This window comes from Caloenas nicobarica, chromosome Z (genome assembly GCF_036013445.1).
Source record: "Caloenas nicobarica isolate bCalNic1 chromosome Z, bCalNic1.hap1, whole genome shotgun sequence".
In the NCBI taxonomy this organism is placed as follows: domain Eukaryota; kingdom Metazoa; phylum Chordata; class Aves; order Columbiformes; family Columbidae; genus Caloenas; species Caloenas nicobarica.
The window spans coordinates 53,751,977-53,771,823 of NC_088284.1; the positions used below are offsets into that span (position 1 = coordinate 53,751,977).

The 19,847-nt window shown below is 39.1% G+C and overlaps 2 protein-coding genes across 4 annotated transcripts in view; both read left to right on the forward strand.

Moving 5' to 3' along the window:
• Window positions 1-10,826, forward strand: part of TUT7 (terminal uridylyl transferase 7) — a 35,991-nt gene extending 25,165 nt beyond the window's left edge. Inside the window, exons 22-29 of one of the 3 annotated variants that reach the window (XM_065656269.1) lie at window positions 749-926; window positions 1,638-1,685; window positions 1,804-1,895; window positions 2,373-2,488; window positions 6,194-6,516; window positions 8,407-8,483; window positions 8,659-8,722; window positions 9,836-10,826. In XM_065656269.1, coding sequence (XP_065512341.1) covers window positions 749-926; window positions 1,638-1,685; window positions 1,804-1,895; window positions 2,373-2,488; window positions 6,194-6,516; window positions 8,407-8,483; window positions 8,659-8,722; window positions 9,836-9,900 — 963 coding nt within the window. In that variant the 3' untranslated portion in view covers window positions 9,901-10,826. Of the gene's footprint in view, window positions 1-748; window positions 927-1,637; window positions 1,686-1,803; window positions 1,896-2,372; window positions 2,489-6,193; window positions 6,517-8,406; window positions 8,484-8,658; window positions 9,483-9,835 lie in introns of those variants that run through there. The other 2 variants (XM_065656270.1, XM_065656268.1) reach the window with 2 other exon arrangements.
• A 2,528-nt stretch (window positions 10,827-13,354) lies between these two features.
• ISCA1 (iron-sulfur cluster assembly 1) lies at window positions 13,355-19,643 on the forward strand. Its single transcript, XM_065656309.1, has 4 exons — window positions 13,355-13,525; window positions 14,975-15,028; window positions 16,746-16,851; window positions 19,197-19,643. The coding sequence occupies exons 1-4, from the start codon at window positions 13,436-13,438 to the stop codon at window positions 19,343-19,345; spliced, it is 399 nt and encodes a 132-aa protein (XP_065512381.1). The 5' UTR covers window positions 13,355-13,435; the 3' UTR covers window positions 19,346-19,643.
• The last annotated feature ends 204 nt before the right edge of the window (window positions 19,644-19,847 follow it).

Here is a 19,847-nt window from a genome sequence, read left to right on the forward strand (position 1 = left end):
GGAAGAAACACTGTTAATGCTTTTATCTTGAAAATTTATGGCTTCGTTTGGAAAGACCTCAAGGAACAGACAGGAGCTCAGTCTCCACAGCACTTAACTTCCCTTCAGAAGTTGCAAAAAACCAGCTGTTTAAGGCATAACAGACACCGTTAGTGAGGCCTTTGTTTTGCAAAGAATAGGGAGGCCTCAAGGGAGTCACATGTGGTGGTTGAATATAGAAATGGAAGTGGAGTAGCTATTGCTTTGAAAATCCAAATCCCATGCTGTAAAGATCTAAGAATATCCTTTGCTGTAATTCGTATGTGGAAAAAAAAATCTGCAAAATCTGAAAAAAAAACAGATTAAAATATTTTAAGGTGTAAATTATGATTAATTGCTGTGTGTGTCACATTAATGGGTGGAGATAACTCCTACAAATACCAGCTGCACATCTAGTCATAGCCAGTTAATCCTGTTGAATGATTTCATATAAAACAGGCACACAAAGAGGATTAATTTTTTTTTGTAACTGGCAAAACCTTATTTTAGAAGTTTCATAGTTCTCTGCTTTTGCTGTTAATATTTTAAAAAATATTTTAAAACCAATATTGGATTATTAATACCAATTATGAAAGGAAGGGAAGTATTCTGGTGTAACTGAATTGTGGTTTTTTTATAAAATAAGACTGACATGTTTAAGTTTCCAAGTTACGAAAATTATTCTGCTTAATGCAAGTAGTGGAAGTAAAAATATTTCTGTCATTTTCAGTCAATTGTTTGGCCAGACTGTGGCAAAAACACTGAATCTGTTGGGCAGCTGTGGCTGGGATTGCTCCGTTTCTACACAGAAGAATTTGATTTTAAAGACCACGTCATCTGCATTAGGAGAAAAAATCTGCTTACAACTTTCAAGAAGCAGTGGACCTCCAAATACATAGTAATTGAAGGTAAAAGCACAAGAAGTACATGAATACATGGAATTTCTTTAATGCCCACATGAAAAATTTGATCTTTCTACAAGGCTTATTTATTTTTCTGTTACTAGATTGTAAGTTGTTACTTCCTTATGTACTCATCACAAAATTACCATTGAGTTTCGGTAATGCTAAAAATTTATTCCTAGGGTTTTTTTTTTCCTCCTACTGAAAAGAATCTGCAAAGCATGCTTCATACTTTTCATGAAGACAGTAGCTGACAGAAAAAAATATTTAGCCAAATCCTTTGGAAAATAAATTAGCTGTAATGCAATTGATGTTTTCTCACAAATACTAAGTTTAGCTGAGTCCATGTTTACATGACAAATTTAACCCCGTGTATTACACTAAGTAACACCATGGTCTTTATGAAGAAAATTCAGTGACATGTTTTAGAAATGTTTTCTAAACCACTTTCTGGCCCATATGACTTTCGTGGAAATAATTTCCACACTCCTGCCTGCATGTTCAATTTATTCTTTTGTGATATTTCAGTCAGTTCAGAGCTGGATGGCTGTGATCCGTTGTCCATGGAGTTAATTTCTTTTCAATATGTTGGCAAACGGTTAAATTTCAGTATATTAATTCTGCCTTGGGAATAGCTGCATTGGGTTGTTCATGCATATGTATACATTGCTGATCTTGCCCTGATCTTAAGTAATGCCTGTGATGCCTTTTGTACAGACCCGTTTGATTTGAACCACAATCTTGGAGCTGGATTGTCAAGAAAAAGTAAGTCTCCTGTTAACAAATCTGGGTACAAAGTGAAGATCTTGTCTTAGATCTTATTTTACTGTCTTGTTTGATGTTTGGATTACGTTTTCTCTTTTTTTTTTTTCCTCTTCCTCAGTGACAAATTTTATAATGAAGGCTTTTATCAATGGCAGAAGGGTATTTGGTACCCCTGTAAAAGCATTTCCTAAAGAATATCCATCAAAAATGGTAAGTTGCTTCTAAGAGCAGTATGTGCATGCTCTCAGGTGTATAACTTGCTACTTGCAGGAGTATGGGTACACTCTCTTTAAGCTTTTCTCTCTTAAGTTTCAGTAGTACTCTAAAATCTTTATAGGAGTTATTACTGAGTGCTGTTTTCATGTTGTTTGCATGTAAAATATGTTAGCATGCAGAATACTAATCAAGTCAGAGCTTCATTTTACAGGGTTGTTTTAGTCCCTGTCAAAACCAGCTTACCACTTCTTAAAACTGCAGTTTTAAAAAAGAGCTGGTAGAGCTGGTGGTCAGCAGACTGCCTGTAAAAATGAGGCCAGTGGCCAGTTAATCTCATCCAGTCTTTCAAGAGTTCAGCTGCACACACAAGGTTTATTCTCTGTGACTCTCAACTGCTGTTTTGTATGTGCTTATCTGTCTTGATTCCCAGGTATATGGATTTTCATTTTAAATGCATGATTTCTTCTTCAGGAGTATTTTTTTGATCCAGAGGTACTAACGGAAGGAGAATTGGCACCAAATGACAGATGCTGCAGAATTTGTGGTAAAATTGGCCATTTCATGAAAGATTGTCCCATGAGAAGAAAGTGAGTATAGTTTTTTCAGCTGTGTGGAACATTTCCTTAGGTTTGCGTAGAAGAAAAATTAGGATAGTAATGCTAAAACAAAACTTCTACATACTGCAGATTATTTTGTTTACTGTTGAAATGAAAATGTATCAATACCAGTTTTGGCAGTGGTGGATGGTGTCGGTTTTTTAAATTTTTGATCTCTGTTGAGTCACTACTTAGTTTTTGCCAGCATCATCTTTAGTGGTTTTTAGCAGAAGCTTTTCACAGAAGGCTGCGGAACTACTTAGCATAAGGTAAATGCTGACTCTGCACTTTAGTATATAGGAAAGCAATAGTCAAAGAGAATCAAAATGCAAAGCTGAATAGCTGTGGGCTGTGAAAAGCACTCATGAAAGCATTTTAAATATTTTCATTTAATAGCTTCTATTTTATAATCCTGCTGCTCCTAGCATGACATGTTTTTGTTATATTCACAGAATCATGCAATTCCTATCAAAAAGCAAGACAATGTCACAGCATTACTTTCTTACACACATGCCTGAGAACAATGTTCTGTTTTACATCTAAGACAAGGTTTCCTCATCCTGAGTAATCAGATGTCCAAAATTCAGCAACTATCATCCTATAACAAATGAATGCTAAACAGGTCTTCCTGCTCTTTGTATTATGAACTGTCTAAGCTTAAAACTGGTATTTTTCCTACTTAAGACAAAGCTCTTTAAAGACTTCATGTCTATAAAATAGTGAAAATTGGCAAATAAAACTTCAAGAGAACAAAATCGTGAAAGCCTTTGTGCCCACTTGTAAGGTGATTGGAAAAATCGAACCTTAGTTTAGAGTCTGTGTTAAAAGCTGTAATAAAAAATAACCTGCACTTTCATATAAGTAGCTAAAAAGCTACTTACATCTGATTGGATGAAGTAGCCTTTCTGCTACACAATAGAGAATTGTGAACTTACATTGTTAAGACTGTTAATTTTGGAATTTATTCAGCTTCAGCAATTGCAAGTACAGTAGCTGGTGATAGTTTGAAAACAAAGCAAGCTGGAGGTGTTACGGAAGTCTGCTCACTGTCTAAACTGCTGTCTCAAAATGCAGTGGATTTTTAATCTTGCATTCTGGAGTGAAACCCCAGTTCATTGCACGTAAGCAGCTGTGTTCTATGAAACATTAAACTCAATGGGGCAACTGATACATCTGAGTCCTCTGTCAAGCCATCGCAATGGGAGATGCCATCTACGGAGCAAACTAGCAGGCTGTTCTCTGTATTCTCTTCTCATGCATCCTGCCATCATCTGCAGGTGCTGTGTAAGAGATGTTAAAGCATATACGTGCCCTGGTCCGGTATTACTCATGGTGTGGACTGGAGTTGTTTATTATTTTTGTCCTTTTTGTTTGTTTTTTTCTGAACCTGAGTCTTGTTTTCCTTACTCTCCTATGGCAACCAGTTCCATAAGTATGCTAACTTGTGTGAAGTAGTACTTTCTTTCATCTGTTTAAAGCCAATCTCATTTTAGATTAGTAAGTGCTCCGTAAGTGTAGCTTTGTGGGATTTAGTTAATAACAATACTGCCTTCATGATGTTGTAAGCCATGATTGTGTTCACCCTCTAGCTTCTTTCCACGTTGGGCATTCTTGGCGTTTTTAATATCTATTCCTTACACACTTGCTCTCTTCATCATTTTAGCTGTCTGTACCTTCTCTAACTCTACTACTTCCTTCTTAAAATATTGAGACCAGACCAACATGCAGTACTCAGATATAGGCACACCATGGTTTTATGTAGCAACAAAATGATCTCTTCTGTCCTGTTCTTAGTGTTTTATCCATCTTATCACTACAATCCATGATAAATGGTCCCTCTCCATCTTTCCTGTAGACCACCTTGAAGTACTGGAAGGCTGCTATAAGGTCTTACTGGAGCGTGCTCTTCTGTAGACTTAACAACCCCAACTCTCCACCTGTTCTCAAAGGGAAGATGCTCTGTGCCCCTAATCATATTCATGGCCCTCCTCTGGACCTGCTCTAACAGGTCCATATCTTTCTCATACTGAGGATCCCAGAGCTGAAAGCAGTACTGCAAGTGGGGTCCCACCAGAGCATAGTAAAGGGGCAGAATCACTTCCCTTTACCTGCTGGTCATGCATGTTTGGTGCAGCCCAGGACTGGCTTTCTGGGTGTGTGAGCGCACACTGCCAGCTCATATTCAGTTTTTTGTCCAGCAGTACCCCCAAGTCATTTACCACAGGGAGAAGTCGTGGATGATGAGTGCTCTCAATTCACTCATCACCCAGCCTGTATCTGTATTTGGGATTGCCCCGACCCAGTTTCAAGACCTTGCATTTGTCTTGTTGAACTACATGAGGTTCATGAGGTTCACACAGGCCCACGTCTCAAGCCTGTTAAGGTCCCTCTGGATGGCATCCCTTCGCTTTGGCTATCAACCACCCCACCCAGCTTGGTGTCATCTGCAAAATTCCTGAGGGTGCACTCAATCCCACTGTCTGTGTCCCCAACAAAGATGTTAAATAATACTGGTCCCAGTATGGACCCCTGAAGGACACCACCCATCACTGGTCTCCGCTTGGACATTGAGCCACTGACTGCAACTCTTTGAGTGTAACCATCCAGCCAATTCCTCATCCACCAAGCGGTTCACCCATCAAATCCATGTCTTTCCATTTTAGAGATGAGGATGTTGTGCAGGACAGTATCAAATGCTTTGAACAAGTCCAGGTAGATGACATCAGTTATTCTTCCCTTATCTGCCAATGCTGTAACCCCATTGTAGAAGGCCACCAAATTGTCAGGCATGATTTGCCCTTCGTGAAGCCATGTTGGGTGTCACCAATCACCTGTTTATTTTCCATGTGCTTTAGCATAATTTCCAGGACATCTGGTGCATGATCTTGCTAGGCAGAGGTGAGACTGACCAGCCTGTGGTTCCTTGGGTCTTCCTTTTTTCCCCTTTTTAAACAAGAAGCTCACCTTAAAGGTCATCTGCCATTCTTTAGCCCATTCCTTTAGTATTATGAGGTATTTTGAAGTTGCTTGCCATTAGCACTGCATCTGACTGACCGAAGGAGCCTAGTATCTGCAGACTTGGAGGTTTCACTGTTGTCTCCTTCTCTAGGTCATGGATAAAGAAGTTAGATAAAACCAGTCTAGCAGTGGTAGCTATTTTCCCACTGCTAGATCTTTAAGTCACTCAGAATGTTAGAAGCTTCACCCATAGAAGAGACTTTCAGAGATACTGTGCATATACACGGTTTCAGGACGAGGAAGTGAGATTTCTGATTGAATTATACAAGAAGGAAAAAAAAAAAGATCTATTTTTTATACTTTGTTAGCATTTTGTTCAATGTTTCTTTTCTTCCACTATCTTTGTAAATCTAGCATCCTGATTTTCTGTTGTGTTTACATTTTTGAGATATAATTATTAGAATCCAGGGCTGTATTGTAATCTAATTGTAAAGTTAAATTAAATATATGTTACATTGGTGTAGCACTGTTTGGTAGAAGACTCAAAGGGACAGGTACATTAATTCACTTGTATCCACTGAAGAAATACATGAAGTACATCTGTTGTCTGTAGACAGCACTTGGTTTTGTGGAGTTTTGTTTTTTTCGGGGAGGGTTGGTTTTGTTTGTTCGGTTGGTGTTTTTTACTCTGTGCATGTTTGCAAGGCCTATGAACTCTGCAGCATTTTTCTCCTGCAGACTAAGAAGGCATCGTGATCACGAAGATATCAAAAACCAGAGGTACGCAGAAAGCAAGGAGAAAAGAATTAAACAGGACAAAGGAGCTCAGATTAAAATAGACAAGGAATGCTCAGTCAAGGAAGGGAAGCTGTATCTATGTACACCTCCAAAGCGGAAACTAGCAAGGGTAATCGTGGAAACTGGAAGAGAAAAGACTCCCAGGCAATCAGCGGAGAAGTGGAAGCGCCTGGAAGACAGAGACTTAAGAGAAAAACGTTGTTTTATCTGTGGAAGAGAAGGGCATATTAAAAAGGAATGCCCACAGTATAAAGGAGCTGCAGGTATGAAACTGATGAGGCTGAGTAGTTTGAACAGAGCTTGGTTTTGGTTTTTTTAACAGGGTTGACTAATGGGTAAGGTTTTTACTTTGAATGGCATCATATAAATGCTATCTCTTTTTTTAAATATAGTCACATTTAGTCAGTTTTCCCTTCATCCTCACCTGCCTTTCAGAACTTTGCTATATCCCAAGATATTTGACATGGTTTCTCTGAGCAGGTATGATGCTTGTAATAGAAGGGGTATGAGTCTCTAATATGTTGAAACTGGTTCCATTTTCCTCACTATGTGAGAGTTTGCTGACATTTCAAATTACAGCTGCTTCTTCAGTACAACATAGTTGCAACAAAAGCTAGACTTACAGCTCTTCACATCACCTAAACCACTCTAAAGTCATTATGAAAGTGTACAGATTGCTCAAGTAGAATATTGTGAATGAAAGAAAATAAAGAATGTTCCTGCCGAGTCAGCAGTTGGAGGGATACAGCAAGCTGTGTTATTTTTCATGGAGTCAGTTTGCAACTTTGGCTTAAAAAAAACCAAAACAACAAAACACCTACAAAAATGCCCCCAAATGCACATCCTGTCCAACAGACCTGAATGAATTTATGAAATACTTGCTTAGCAGTATCTGAGTCATCTTTCAGATAACACAGATATTTCGTCATCTGTGTTGTAAAGGAAAATTATGCTAAAATAAAACTGAGACTCCTAAAGACAGGGAATGGTACTTTTAGTTAGCTTCCAAAGGAACACAGTGTTATTGTCTCCCCATAGGTAAATCTAAGAGCATTAAAATTTGTGCTGGAAAAACTTGCTCTACAGATTAGTCATGACTTGACCTCTTAAAGTAACAAATAGGAATCTTCTGTGTAAACATAATTTCATACCAGCTCTTCTCTACCAGATGAAATGTTCTGTCTGGCTTAGACAGGAGACTCGTTTCTTAATTAGCTTTAATTGGTGGAAGAGGGCATAAGACTGTGCTAACAAAGTGCTGGAAGTGGGAGGAAAATGATGCAAATATATTCAGAACTTTCAAGGTATTTATAAATAGTGTTCTTAGTTCAATAGGCCACTAGAAGTGTTGTGTGGACAGAAAAGATGTTTAACAATTGAAGCCCCATTTTATTCAGCGTCTGGCCTTTTGAAAGTGTATGTCAAGTCTGAGTTTAACTTCTGAGTTTCTTCCTCTTTGGCCATGTCTTGTTGATCATTTCTTTCCACCATTCCATTTGCCATGACAAGAGTTTGCCAAGGTGAAGGGGAGTGTGCCTGACTGTTTAATAGTCAGTGACTCTGGTGTATTTTATGACATCGTGTGAGAAGCATGCTGAGTCTGTACAGTACAAATGTCTAAAATAATGAATTCTGGAGTAGGTGTTTTTGTCTATTATCTGTATTTTGGGAATTACTGTATTTGAATTTGAAAAGAGTTGCTGTAGGTTGGGCTTTGTCTTTTTTTTTTTTTCGTTTGCTTGCTTACTCCCTGAAGTGTTCTCTCTATTTGAATAGAGGACTATGAACAACTGAACCTAAGAGATCTGACTTCATTCTTTGCTGTGCTACAAACATTTTATGAGACTATGGACAATTAACTTATCACCCTATCTTCATTCATTCTCTGAAGTTCCATGTCTCCCTCTGATTCTGGAGGAAGATACAGAGCTTAATTTATTGTAGATTCCTAACTTACATGCTTAACTAAAGATGTATTTCACCTCATTGTGCAAGTTTCCCACATCATAAAACTGAGGAAAATAGCAATGTCCTACCATCTACATACTACGAAGGTAGATTACGTGTATTTTAGTATTTTTATATTTTATGATACCTGAAATGGTAACTAGTTTCAAATTAACAAATTTTTGTTACATTATGATTTTTTTCAGGTGGTTCAAAACCAGAAGTGTTGTGTGGATCCCCTTCTTTACCCAGTGCTGCCAAACATGCTGGTAGATTAAGTCAGGTAAACACCATGTGTCCCTTTTCTTAGATTTTTTTTTCTTTAAATGCTCTAAAGTCCATACCAAGTAATAAAAAATAGCTTTATTATGCTTTCAAGAAGAACCTTTTTTTTTTATTATTGTGGGATGCCATAATTGAATTTTGTTGATTCATCAATGCATATACATTGTTTATAGGGAGTGCTTATACATGAAGAAAAAAAGAAACAAAAAGGGAAAGTATTTTTGAGTCCACAGTCAGGTATGTATATCTTCATTTCAGTTCACAAATTCTGTGTAAAAAGATGTATTTTTAACTTGCTTTTCCCATCAGTCCTTATGGGAACACGACCTAATTTGCTGAACACAGCAGCAGTATGGACAGGTTGCTAGATAATTCTGAAGTGAGGCCACTTCTTTTTCACTGGAAAAGTGTGCATTTTTTTCAGATTTGTTTTGAAAGCAAAGCTTAGGCATGTCAGTTCTTTGTATTTTGTCTATAACTCTGGTAGATTTGTTTTGCAGAAGGATATGGTGAGTTTTTAACAATCTCCTCTGTCTTGTTTTGGCATACATGAAGTTCTGTACTTCTTCAGGGATGACATGTGAAGTGGTTTTTTGTGAGGCTTCCTCTGAGTAGTTGTCTATAATTCTACATGATCAACTAACTTAGCAGAGACTATCAAAGCACATCCTTGGTCTAAGCTGCCAAAATGCAAGGAAGTTAGAAATACACTTAAACGTAGCAGTCAGATGATAATATAAAGGCCTTTATGTACTCTCTCTGGATCAGAGATGTTTTGTGTGAGACGCATGGTTACAAATGCATCTTCCTTACAGTAGTTTCACACACTTTATCAACAGAGACCATGAAGATTTTTAAAGCAACTGCTTTTTTTTTTTTTAATTACTTTGAGTTTCTAGTGCATCTCTGCAAACCTTTTAGCAGTTTGGGTTTTTTTCATAAAATATATAAATATTTTCTGGGCTACCTGAAGACAGACATAAGTAGTCTTTAGAAACTTTGGAAAAATAAACTGCAATTAAATGAATTAAATTCTCAGTTTTGTTGGGAAGACACAGAATTTTCTGTTTTCACTGCAAGGCTTTTTCAACTTTAAGTTTGGGGATTTTAAACACAAAGTGATTTGTCATTAGGTATTTAGTTTAAAAAAATGTTAGTTTTTGATTTTGTATTTTAATATTTCCTACTGTCTTCCAGTAGGTAATGATCTAAAGTCGAGCTATTTGTGCTTTCATTATAGTTTGACTTAACAGTAATTTTCTCCTGTCTGATTGTTTCAGCTGGTTTGTCTTGTCTTTTTTTTCTTTTTTAAACTTGTAAAGTGTGATGTTTTCTTCCTCCCAATCTTAGGCAGCCTTTCCAGCAAATACATGACTCAGGGAAAAGCCTCACAGAAGAGGACCCAACAAGAATAATGAGGAATCCTAAGCACTATTAAATTGCTATACAGGCCCTTCATTCACTTAAAAAAACAAAACAAAACAAAAAACTTTGGCTATAGCATCTGGATTCACAGGACAGCAGCATAGACAACCTTCAACTTAATCTAAAATGGAACACCCATCTTTCATTAAACTTGCTAGGACAAGCAACTATTGATTTCAATATGGACCTTGCTCTTAAATAGATTATTTGAGCATTTTAATAGAAAGCCATGATGTTTTGTATTTGTTTACTAGGTAAATCATATAGAAAATGTCAGGTACAAAAAATGAACTGTTTTCAAGGTTTTGTTGTTCCACTCGAGCATTTTAAAATGCACTAAAATTGTGTGCAAGCCAAATACATTATCTTTTCTTCAAAAATTGATTTTTTGAAGGCACAAATAGTATTTATTAATGTTGATTGTTTACTGAATCCTGGTGTAAAAGTGTTTTAAATGTTTGTAGACTGCTACATTATGTTTTTTTTTCCTGTAGCGAACTGAAAACATAAAAAGTAGTAAACATATGTAAAACAATCTCTGGACAGGCCGTGCCATTGAGATTTCTTGTGGTTTTTTTTCTGTTTTGTGACATGGGAGTTCATTTGCTGCTGTGCTTGCGTACAAGAGGAAAGACTGGGAAACAGGTCAGTCCTGTTTGATGCTGCTAAGAATCTTTTTCAAAGCCTTGGGGATACAGACAAAAATGCTTTAAGGAATAGAGGTATTATATTTGGCAACTGGGGAAAACACGTCCACTTTCATAAAATGTGAAGAGGATCCTTGTACCAGCCAATAATTTAAGTAGAAGTATGAACTTGAGCTTTACTTGAAGTCGTTCCAGAGCTGGTAATGTACCATCTTATCTTGTTCAGGAAATAATTACTTACATGGTAAAATTCAAACCACTGTTATTTATGACTTTGAAATAAATTTTAAAAAAAAAATCAGACTTAAGTTTCCATATTTCTTCTCACGTTGTAGATTTCAGTATTCCTGACTTAAACGTAGAGTTAATGATACCTTATTAGAATTATCTGGTTTTAGAAATGTCATTTTTCTTTCCTTACTCATCTATTTCTATTAAAGTTCAAAGCTAGAATTGCCAAAGTGGTCTTACACAACTGGGATCCTAACTCTTGCTTTTGTTTCCATCTGTAGCCAGCTATCTGTAAACTTATAGATGTGCAACTTTTGCAAAAAAAAACCACAGTGTCTTATTTCCTCAACATATTTGCAAGCAAAATATTAGCCAGCAAATAACAGAAAATAATTCCAGCTTGGTCTTCTATAGCATATTTCTTCATATGAAATTAAGTCAGTTTTTCCATGAAAAATAAGTTCATTCTTGTAGTTTTTCATTCATATCCTCCAGAAAAAGAAAGGCTGACATGCCTTCTGCATGCATGCTTCCTTATGCAACTACAAATTCTATATAGTTACTAATCTCATAGCCCTAAAATAAAACCCCCAAACTTGTGTTATATACTACAAGCATTAAACCAGTAAGTAATAAACCCTTTGTTTGCTTGAAGAGTAGTTCAAGAGTTGTAATTTACAGAATGATATGTGATACAGAATAAACACCATTGAGGAGGCGTAGATATCTGCTGGATTTGTTGTAAAATGGATTGAAAATTGAAATTGAAGAACAGTAAGTTCTTCATAACAATTCTTGATACCCAAGATCCTGCTTGCCTTATGGGAGTATATTTTCAAGGGAAGCCATTTTCCACATAAAAAAACCTCTGAAAGGACACACTGCATTAATAAGTTTCTAGAAAAAGAACAGTATCAAAACTAATAGTAATAAATCAAAATAATAATTTACAACTAAATTAATCTTTAAAAATTAATACTTCAAAAGTACTACCTTCAAAAACCACCTGTATACTCAGTCCCTGTTTATTTGTTCTGCTTTTTTAAGTTAAAAAAAAAAAAAGTGCTATTGTCATATTTCACAGGAATTTCAGATTTTTTGATGTGCCTGTTTCAAAGCTGGAAATGTCTTGTGCTATGAGTAGTTAGTTACCAGTGCTGAATAAAGGAGGACAAAACTCAGGTATGCAGCAAAGTTAACTGTCAGTCTTCAACAGGCAATTTAATCTCAGCTACCTAACTACTAGATTAACATGCATCCATCTCTCCTAATTTAATTTTCTGGTGAGATTTGTTTCATAGCTATATTTGAAACCAGGTTTTCTCATCCATTAAAGAATTGTATTTAAGTGTATTTAATGGACAATGATTTATTTTACAAACCGCATCAAAGATGATCTTCACTAGTAACTTTTTGGGGCCTGAAATAGCTACTTAGAAGGGGAGCTTGCTAGCAAAGAAAATATTTTTTCCTATACTAATAAAGTTATCAATAATATTTCTCATTATTCACTTGAACTATTTAGATTCTAATGCTGACTTTTGCTTTTTAGCTTCTTTTGATAATGTACTGAAGATGAAAAGCACTTTAGACAAAAAGACTGTTTTTATTGCCTGTGTTCAGTCTTTCATGCTGAGATTGATTCAGCAGAGAGGGGACTGAAGAGCGAAGCGTCCTGGCTAAGTAGAAGGCAAAGCGCTTCATGCCTGCTTGGTAGACTGCGAATGACGAAGAAGAAGGTATTTGCTTTATTCATACACAAGCTTCCCTCCTCCCAGCACACATACCACTGATTTAGCTTCAGGCTGATAGTACCTTGAAGCCTCCTCAGCTCTAAGTGGGTGTGTTTTAGTCGAGGAGGTGTGCCCAAGTTGCAGGAATGGTGTGTGGAAGGCACGTGTTGCGTAGCTAAAGGAAACAGAACTTTTTTAATACACTTGCCATCTCTATATTTGAGGTAGAAGTACCGTGTCTCGTTGAAGAGTAGTGGCATGATTATGTATGCAAAAAAGAAAATCATCTGCACGTTTAGTAAGCTCTTCAGAATGGCTAAGCCCAGAATCATGCTTGTGCTCGGACTTTGTAAATACAGATAAATGCCGGTTTAAAGTATTACCTAGCATCTTTAAGGAAATGAAGAGCAGGTCTTCGTTTTCCTTCTGGCATCGCTGTAGCTCAGTTCAGAGCAGCGGGGTTAGCCTCTGGGTGCCAGGGCTGGCAGCGACGTGTCCGCACACGGCGCCCGCGGTGCCAATGCCGCCTATTGAACGGGAGCGTTCGTCTGGGTGACCGCAGTAAACGTCCCTGTTCGTCACCCGTATGTCCCGCGGGTGGGGACTCTGAGCTCGTGGGCCTCCACGGGGCCCGAAGGGAAGGGCCTCCCGCCGCGGCCGCCCTGGCCGAGGCTGCCGCTCATCTCCGCGAACTGCGCTCCCGCCGGCGGGGCCGCGCCTGGCCCGGCCGCCCCCGCAGCGCCGCGCAGCGCCGCCGGGCGGGGCGGGGCAAGGGGCGGGGCGTCTGCTGCCCGCCCATCACGGACCGCCACCCAATAGGGGCGGGCGCCGGAAGCGTGCCGTGCGCTGGGACGTCACGGCGTGACGCCGTCGGTGCCCATGGCAGAGGGCAGAGGACGGGGCGGAGGGGGGCGATGGCCTCGTCGGCCTCGTCCGTGGTGAGGGCCACGGTGCGCGCCGTCAGCAAGCGGAAGATCCAGGCTACGCGCGCCGCCCTCACCCTGGTCAGTGCCGCTGCCGCCGCGGGCGGGGAGCGCTCAGCGCGCCGGCTGTCTCGCGTCTCCTGGCGGTTGGGAGAACTGCGCCACGGCCGGGCCGGGCTGCCGGGCCTCTCCCGCCCGCCCCGCGGCAGGTGCTGCGCAGCCGCCCCTGGGCCGCCGGTGACAGCGGGGCGGGCCGCCCGGCCTGTTTGCGCAGTCGGCGGCGCTGCCTGCCCGAGCCGGCGCCGCAGCGTCGGGCCGCGCCGGGGGCGGGACTCGGCCCGGGCAGTGTCGCGGGAGGGGGCCCGCGCCGTTAGCCCTGGGCGGGCGCCAGCTGCGCGCTGCGGCGGGGCTGGCTCCCGAGGAACGGGCCGCGGGGCGGCGACCCCCTCGGGAGTTTCCGGGCGGGCTGCGGGCTGATCCCGCGGGAGACAGGGGCCCGCTGCTCCGTGCGCAGCAGCCTCTGCGGGCAGCGGGAGGAGGGGGGAACAGCAGCGCGGTCCCTTCCGGCCTTTTTGCACAGCCACTCAAGAAGTGTATTTCTTAAAAAATGAAAGCTTTATCTAGAGAAGCTGACGGGTAGATTGTTTCCAAGGAGACTTTGTATTTTTTGTTAATTGAGGAAGCGCGTTTGCTGCTAGCGGCGGTATTGGGGATAATGCAGCAGAAAGTACAGTCAGTTCCCTCAGAGCAGCGGCAGATGAGGTGCATCGAGTTCAGTCTGTTCAGTAGCGATTCTGTAGCAACTGCAGGTTAATAGCCGTAGTTAGAAAAGATTTTCTACGGTAAGTGTGCTTGTAATTTGTGCGTTTAAGTCAGCTCGTGGTAAGAACTTCACGTTACTAATGCTTTTACTTTTCTCAGAGTCTTAAACTTGTAAGCATATAATGGAAATTCTTATGTTTGTGTGGCATTCTTGCATTTCTGCAACTAGAGCTGCACAAACAGTGAATTTATCTGTTTTAAAGTCACAGTTCCCCGCTAGGTTAATGAGAAGATAGAAGTAGGCTGTAAATACTTCTGTGACTAATTGATTTTTATTTGTTTTGTGTATGTGAAAAGATTTTCAGAAAAGCAGAACTGCAGAATTGGAGAAAAAAAAATCCTAATATTAAGGGCTGCAGTTCTTGAGCTACCTGTTTCCTGGTAGTGTGAGTGAGGACGGGAGTGAAGAAGTATTGTGTTCTGTATGGATTAGATTCAGCAATCATGTGTTTTACAGCAGAGTGCATTTCTTCAGATCAGCCATCAGTTTCAAGTAGAATACAGGCTAGTCAATACTGACAGGTGGCTGACGTTGAAGGTGGACTTAGCAGATAAGAGGCAAATGTAAGCTAAGAAAACTTGAGTCCACATAGCTGGAATAGAAATTTTGTCTAGTCCAACTGAGTATGTTGCACGCCTTAGTATGTTCAAGCACCCACTGCAAATAAAAAAACCACCCAAATTGACGTGTATGTTTTTGTTTTTCAGACCCCATCAGCTGTTCAGAAGATAAAAGAGCTTCTTAAAGATAAACCTGAGCATGTAAGTATAAACTGGGCCAACCTGTAGACTGTGCTAAGGTATTAGCACAGCTCAAAGCTTTTCTAGCTAACTTGGAAGTTTGAAATAAGCACTGAGGTGTTTATTAGAGATGTTGGCATCTTTTTTTGGAGGGGAGTGCGTAAGGTTCTTTATATATCAAGCTTTGTTTCTTTTTAAAATGAAATGTAGGAGATACCAGACTGTAGTGACATTCCACTGTACAGTTACTTTTGAAATGGATAAAGTTGAAAAAATATAAGCTCCAAAATACTTTTGAGCTATATTTTGTTGAAGCCTTTTAGTATGACATAGCAGTGACTTACGGTAGGGAAAGAGATCTTCAGCTGTTGGTAGGAACGTGTTTTTAATTAAATTCTTCTAGGAGTTGTCATTTTGAAGTATATAAATAATAAAGTTAGATTCGTACCCATTGGACATCTAATTCTTAGGAAGGCTGCCAGACAGTGTATTTCATTAAGGGATCAGCATTTCTCAAAATAAATGATTGAGCTTGTTATCTTTTCTTCTGGGGGAAAAAACAAATGGAGTCTTGCTTTCTAGCCATTAAAAAACAAGCATTAGTTTTTCTTCTGTACAGTAAGTAGTATTTCAAGAATAATATATCTTTTTTTAACTTTCATACAAGGCCCATTGTTTCTTTTGCTTCCTGTACATCTGCAACTAACTAGACTCTTTGTTCTAATGTTTTAAACCATCCTAAGGATGCCGTAAGCCTGCAGCTTAGCTGGCCAGTCATCCCCTTGCTATGAATGGTGTTTGCATTTTTCAGCCCATTATTTGTAGCAGTTCCTGTAAAGAAAGGTATTTAGTCTGAAAAGATCAAATACTGTTTGTCTGAGATCCCACTTGATGTCAAGTGATATGTTTTCTTACATTTTTATCTTAACATTGGTTACAGAGATAGACAATATAATTTTCTTCTTCAATCATGAAGCATTGGTGAGGAAAGTGGTACAGATACTTTTGAAATGTTGTGCACAAATAGTTTTCTGTTCCTTTGAAACCTTTTCTTAGTTCTTTAGTTACACAGATACGCTTTTCCTCAGGCTTGTTGGACACTGTGAATGTTACTATCATAATGACTAGGTTGACTTTTAAGGTCTGTTGAAACAGTAATAAACAAACATACTTGATTTAAGGAGGGGATTGCTTTTTAAGTGAGACTGGCAATAGAGGTAACGAAGAAATCAAACTATGTTTTTTGAAACTTTGGTTTGAAGTAAATTTTCTGATGGTGTCATTACAAGAGTTCTGTGAAGAACTAGTAACTGCACTTGTCTCACAGCTTTGTAATTAAATTACTGTCAAAAATCTTAACGTAGCACCTGAATTAGCATCTGAGTAAACTTAAATTTGAAGTCCCAAAAATATCTGTCTTTGAAATTTGCCTGTCTTTATGAGACTAGGCACCAACAGGAGTCCAAACAATTTATTACTTCGGAACTTCAACATACTTTAGGGCTTGATCCACAGTAGCAAATGTTTGCTTTTACCTTGACAGTCAATTTTCTAAAAGGAAAAAAAAGTTACCTCTTAATCCATTAAGCTAATTCACTTCTGCTTTGAGGCAGTGGAAAATAATAAATTTCAGCTTTTTGTTGTTGTGCATGGTTTTTGTCCTGGTGTTCCTGAATAGGTTTTTAAAAAGTAATGAATGTGGTGGTGTGTGTTTGTTTTTGTTTGTTTGTTTTTTTAGGTAGGCGTGAAAGTAGGTGTTCGCACAAGAGGATGCAATGGACTTTCTTACACATTAGAATATACAAAATCAAAAGGAGACTCTGATGAAGAAGTAGTTCAAGATGGTGAGTTTCTGATGCAGCAGAGCGAACTTCCGTGGTGGTAGGGAAAAATAACCTGTTACAGGTTTGCCAGGTACAGGTTAGAACTTACTTGAAATAATGAGTTACAGCAAGAGGACCGAGTTGTCTGTTACGGGAATTGTTGTCACCTTAGTTTCTGTTTTGAAGTAACTTGTTAGTTAAAATCCACAGCCTTGCAGTCTGTACATCAGATACTACTCCCCGAAATAGTCCAGTTTAATAAGTAAAGCAAAAGCCAATACAAGCAAAGCAAAACAAGGAATTCATTCATCGCTTCCAATGGGCAGGCAGGTGTTCAGCCATCTCCAGGACAGCAGGGCTCCAGCACATGTAACAGTTCCTTGAGAAGAGAAATGTCATCACTCTGGATGTCCTCCCCTTCCTCCTTCTTCCCCCAGCTTTATACGCTGAGCATGACATCACAGGGTATGGAATTTCCCTTTGGTCAGCTGGAGTCAGCTGTCCCAGCTGTGTCCCCTCCCAGCTTCTTGTGCCCCCCCAGGCCACTCACTGGTGGGATGGTGTGAGGAGCAGACAAGGCCTCAGCTCTATGTAAGCACTGCTCAGCAATAATGAAGACATCGCTCTCCAGCACAAATCCAAAACGTAGCTCTGTGCAAGCTATTGTGAAGAAAATTAACTCTATCCCAGTCAAAACCAGCACAGTTCTATACATTTCTCCAATTTTTATAAAAACTTCTGACAGTGGTCTTTTTCTTAAATAGGGATTTTTTTTACAGAAGCATAACAGTGTTTGGTTTTGATTTCTGTTATTTTTCTGAAAGGTCCTAGAGTTCCTTTTTTGGGGGTGGTTTTAGCTTTTTTTAGGCATTACTGAACTGTTATAGTATGTTCAGGAACATTACTTTTAATTTGATGGCAAAGTAAGAGATTTGAATATAAGTGGGATATCACAATCATTTTCTTACAGAAGCTATGCTGCTGGGCTGAACCTGTCTTCCAGCTGTGTTCAAAATACCTGTGACAAACTCATAAATTTTATCCTCTAAAACAGAGAATTAGTTGGAACTTTAGCAGATGATTAAATTGAACCGGAGTATGTGAGATCAGGACTGCCGCCTAATTCTGCAGGTGCTTCTTTATTTCAAATTCAGCTGCTTCTGGAGTTGTTGACTCAGAGCTGCTCTAGCTTTACAGGGCTGGAAACACTTTTTTCAGAAGAAATTTCCTGGTTTGAATCTTAAGGATGAATAAAGCAGTTTCCCTCAGTCAGGTCAGAGATCTCGAGTTCCAAAGCCAGACAGCATTTCAAGTGTGCCTGTGTGTGTTCTGTTTTCTTTTGGTTGCTCCTAGACAGATATTTAGTGAAGGCTCTGACTTTTATATAGCTCTGTACTCAGCTGTTGGCTTTGTATCCCAGCACAAATTTTCTGGCTTTTTTGGGTAGTAAGTGACTGCTTCAGAGATCAGGTCCATAAACTCTTTCATTAGGTTTAGCCCAGCAAGGTGTATATTCAGCTCAGTTGCCCACAGACTTGTGTTAGTAATGCGTTTTGTTGCAATGTCTACTATGGTGAAACGGCTTTCCAGCAATGTCTCTCATAAGTAAATGGGTTCTTGTTGCTGTTCACTGATACAATTTTACCTTTTTTTTTTTTTTTAATTTCCTAGTCTGCAGGCAGCTAAAGCAGTCTGCACACAGCTTTATGTCAGATTTGAAGTTTTAAAGTTCAGTAGCTTTCCAGAGAGGTAGATACTTTGTATACTTAGAAAAGGGAGCTCTTTCTGATTCCTAAGATGAACTACTAACTCTTAATCCTTGAAGGCTGTGATGTCTTTGAAAGTTCATATGTTTGCCTTATGGTAGGATTCAATATTGCTTATAGTTAATATAGACCTAATCATTTTGGCAGAGCAAAAAAATAATTGTTTTGAGAGAAGAACATTTGGTTTTTCAAGGTTTTGGGGCATATTATTGGATGCACAGACTTCAAAAATCGTAGGAAATGGATTACTGACTGTAGTGCGTGGGCTTTAAGTATATAAGCTGAAATTTGTTCCCAAATTCTACAGCTCGTTTCCCTGGATATCATGGTTTTAAATTCAGGCCCCATCCTCCACCTCCCAAAGAAACCCAACAAACGAAACATACATTCATGTGCACACACTAATAACAGTGCTACACTGTTGCTGGAGTTTTATGGGTAAAAACAGCAATGAAAGTGCCCTGTTAGGCCAGGGAAACCAAGTTATACTGGTAGTCTTCATATTTTGATTCAATTTTTTTAATTACTAATCAAAAGAGAATTTTAAAGTGAGTGATGATTTTGATGTATGTAATTATCTTTTTCTTTGTTGTCTTCAAGGGGTTAGAGTGTTTATTGAGAAGAAGGCACAGCTGACGCTTTTAGGCACTGAAATGGACTATGTAGAAGACAAACTGTCCAGTGAATTTGTCTTCAATAATCCAAACATCAAAGGAACATGTGGCTGTGGAGAAAGCTTTAACATCTGAAATCTGAGGACTACTTATTTGACTTTGAACATCCCAAAACACTTATTGTTATGCTTTCAGAAGCAAATGCATTTTCTGCAGGTTCGTAGGCTGCAATAAAGTGGGGATATCATTAAGTGGGGATACCATTAAGAAAAATAAATCATTCTGAAAATGTATATTGTGTGTTAAATTCTACCACTGACGTAGTTATGCTGTGATTTGTGATGAGTTGGGATCCAAAAGGTAAGAACAGTAAGTGCTGTAGTAACATCTCTGTAATTTCACATGCCAAGGAAATAAAATGTCACTGTTCTTTTCCTTTGTCATTTTCTTTGTCCACTCTATTCACACTTCTCCATCCAAAACCCATTTGAAATAATATGTTGCTTATGTGTTTTTGAGGGGTGGAAAAAAAAAAACAAAACCACAACCATTTCTATGGTGGTTTTTTTTTTTTTCTACATAGGCACATAGTCCTCAGCTTCAGAGTTCACCATGATTATGTAGATGCTTGCTTTGT

Bases quoted from the DNA above. Each gene is read 5' to 3' on its own strand.
- ISCA1 (XM_065656309.1), top strand. From the start codon at position 13,436: ATGGCCTCGTCGGCCTCGTCCGTGGTGAGGGCCACGGTGCGCGCCGTC. The intron at 13,526-14,974 runs GTCAGTGCCGCT...TTTGTTTTTCAG, and splicing joins CGCGCGCCGCCCTCACCCTG to ACCCCATCAGCTGTTCAGAA. The intron at 15,029-16,745 runs GTAAGTATAAAC...TTGTTTTTTTAG, and splicing joins TTAAAGATAAACCTGAGCAT to GTAGGCGTGAAAGTAGGTGT.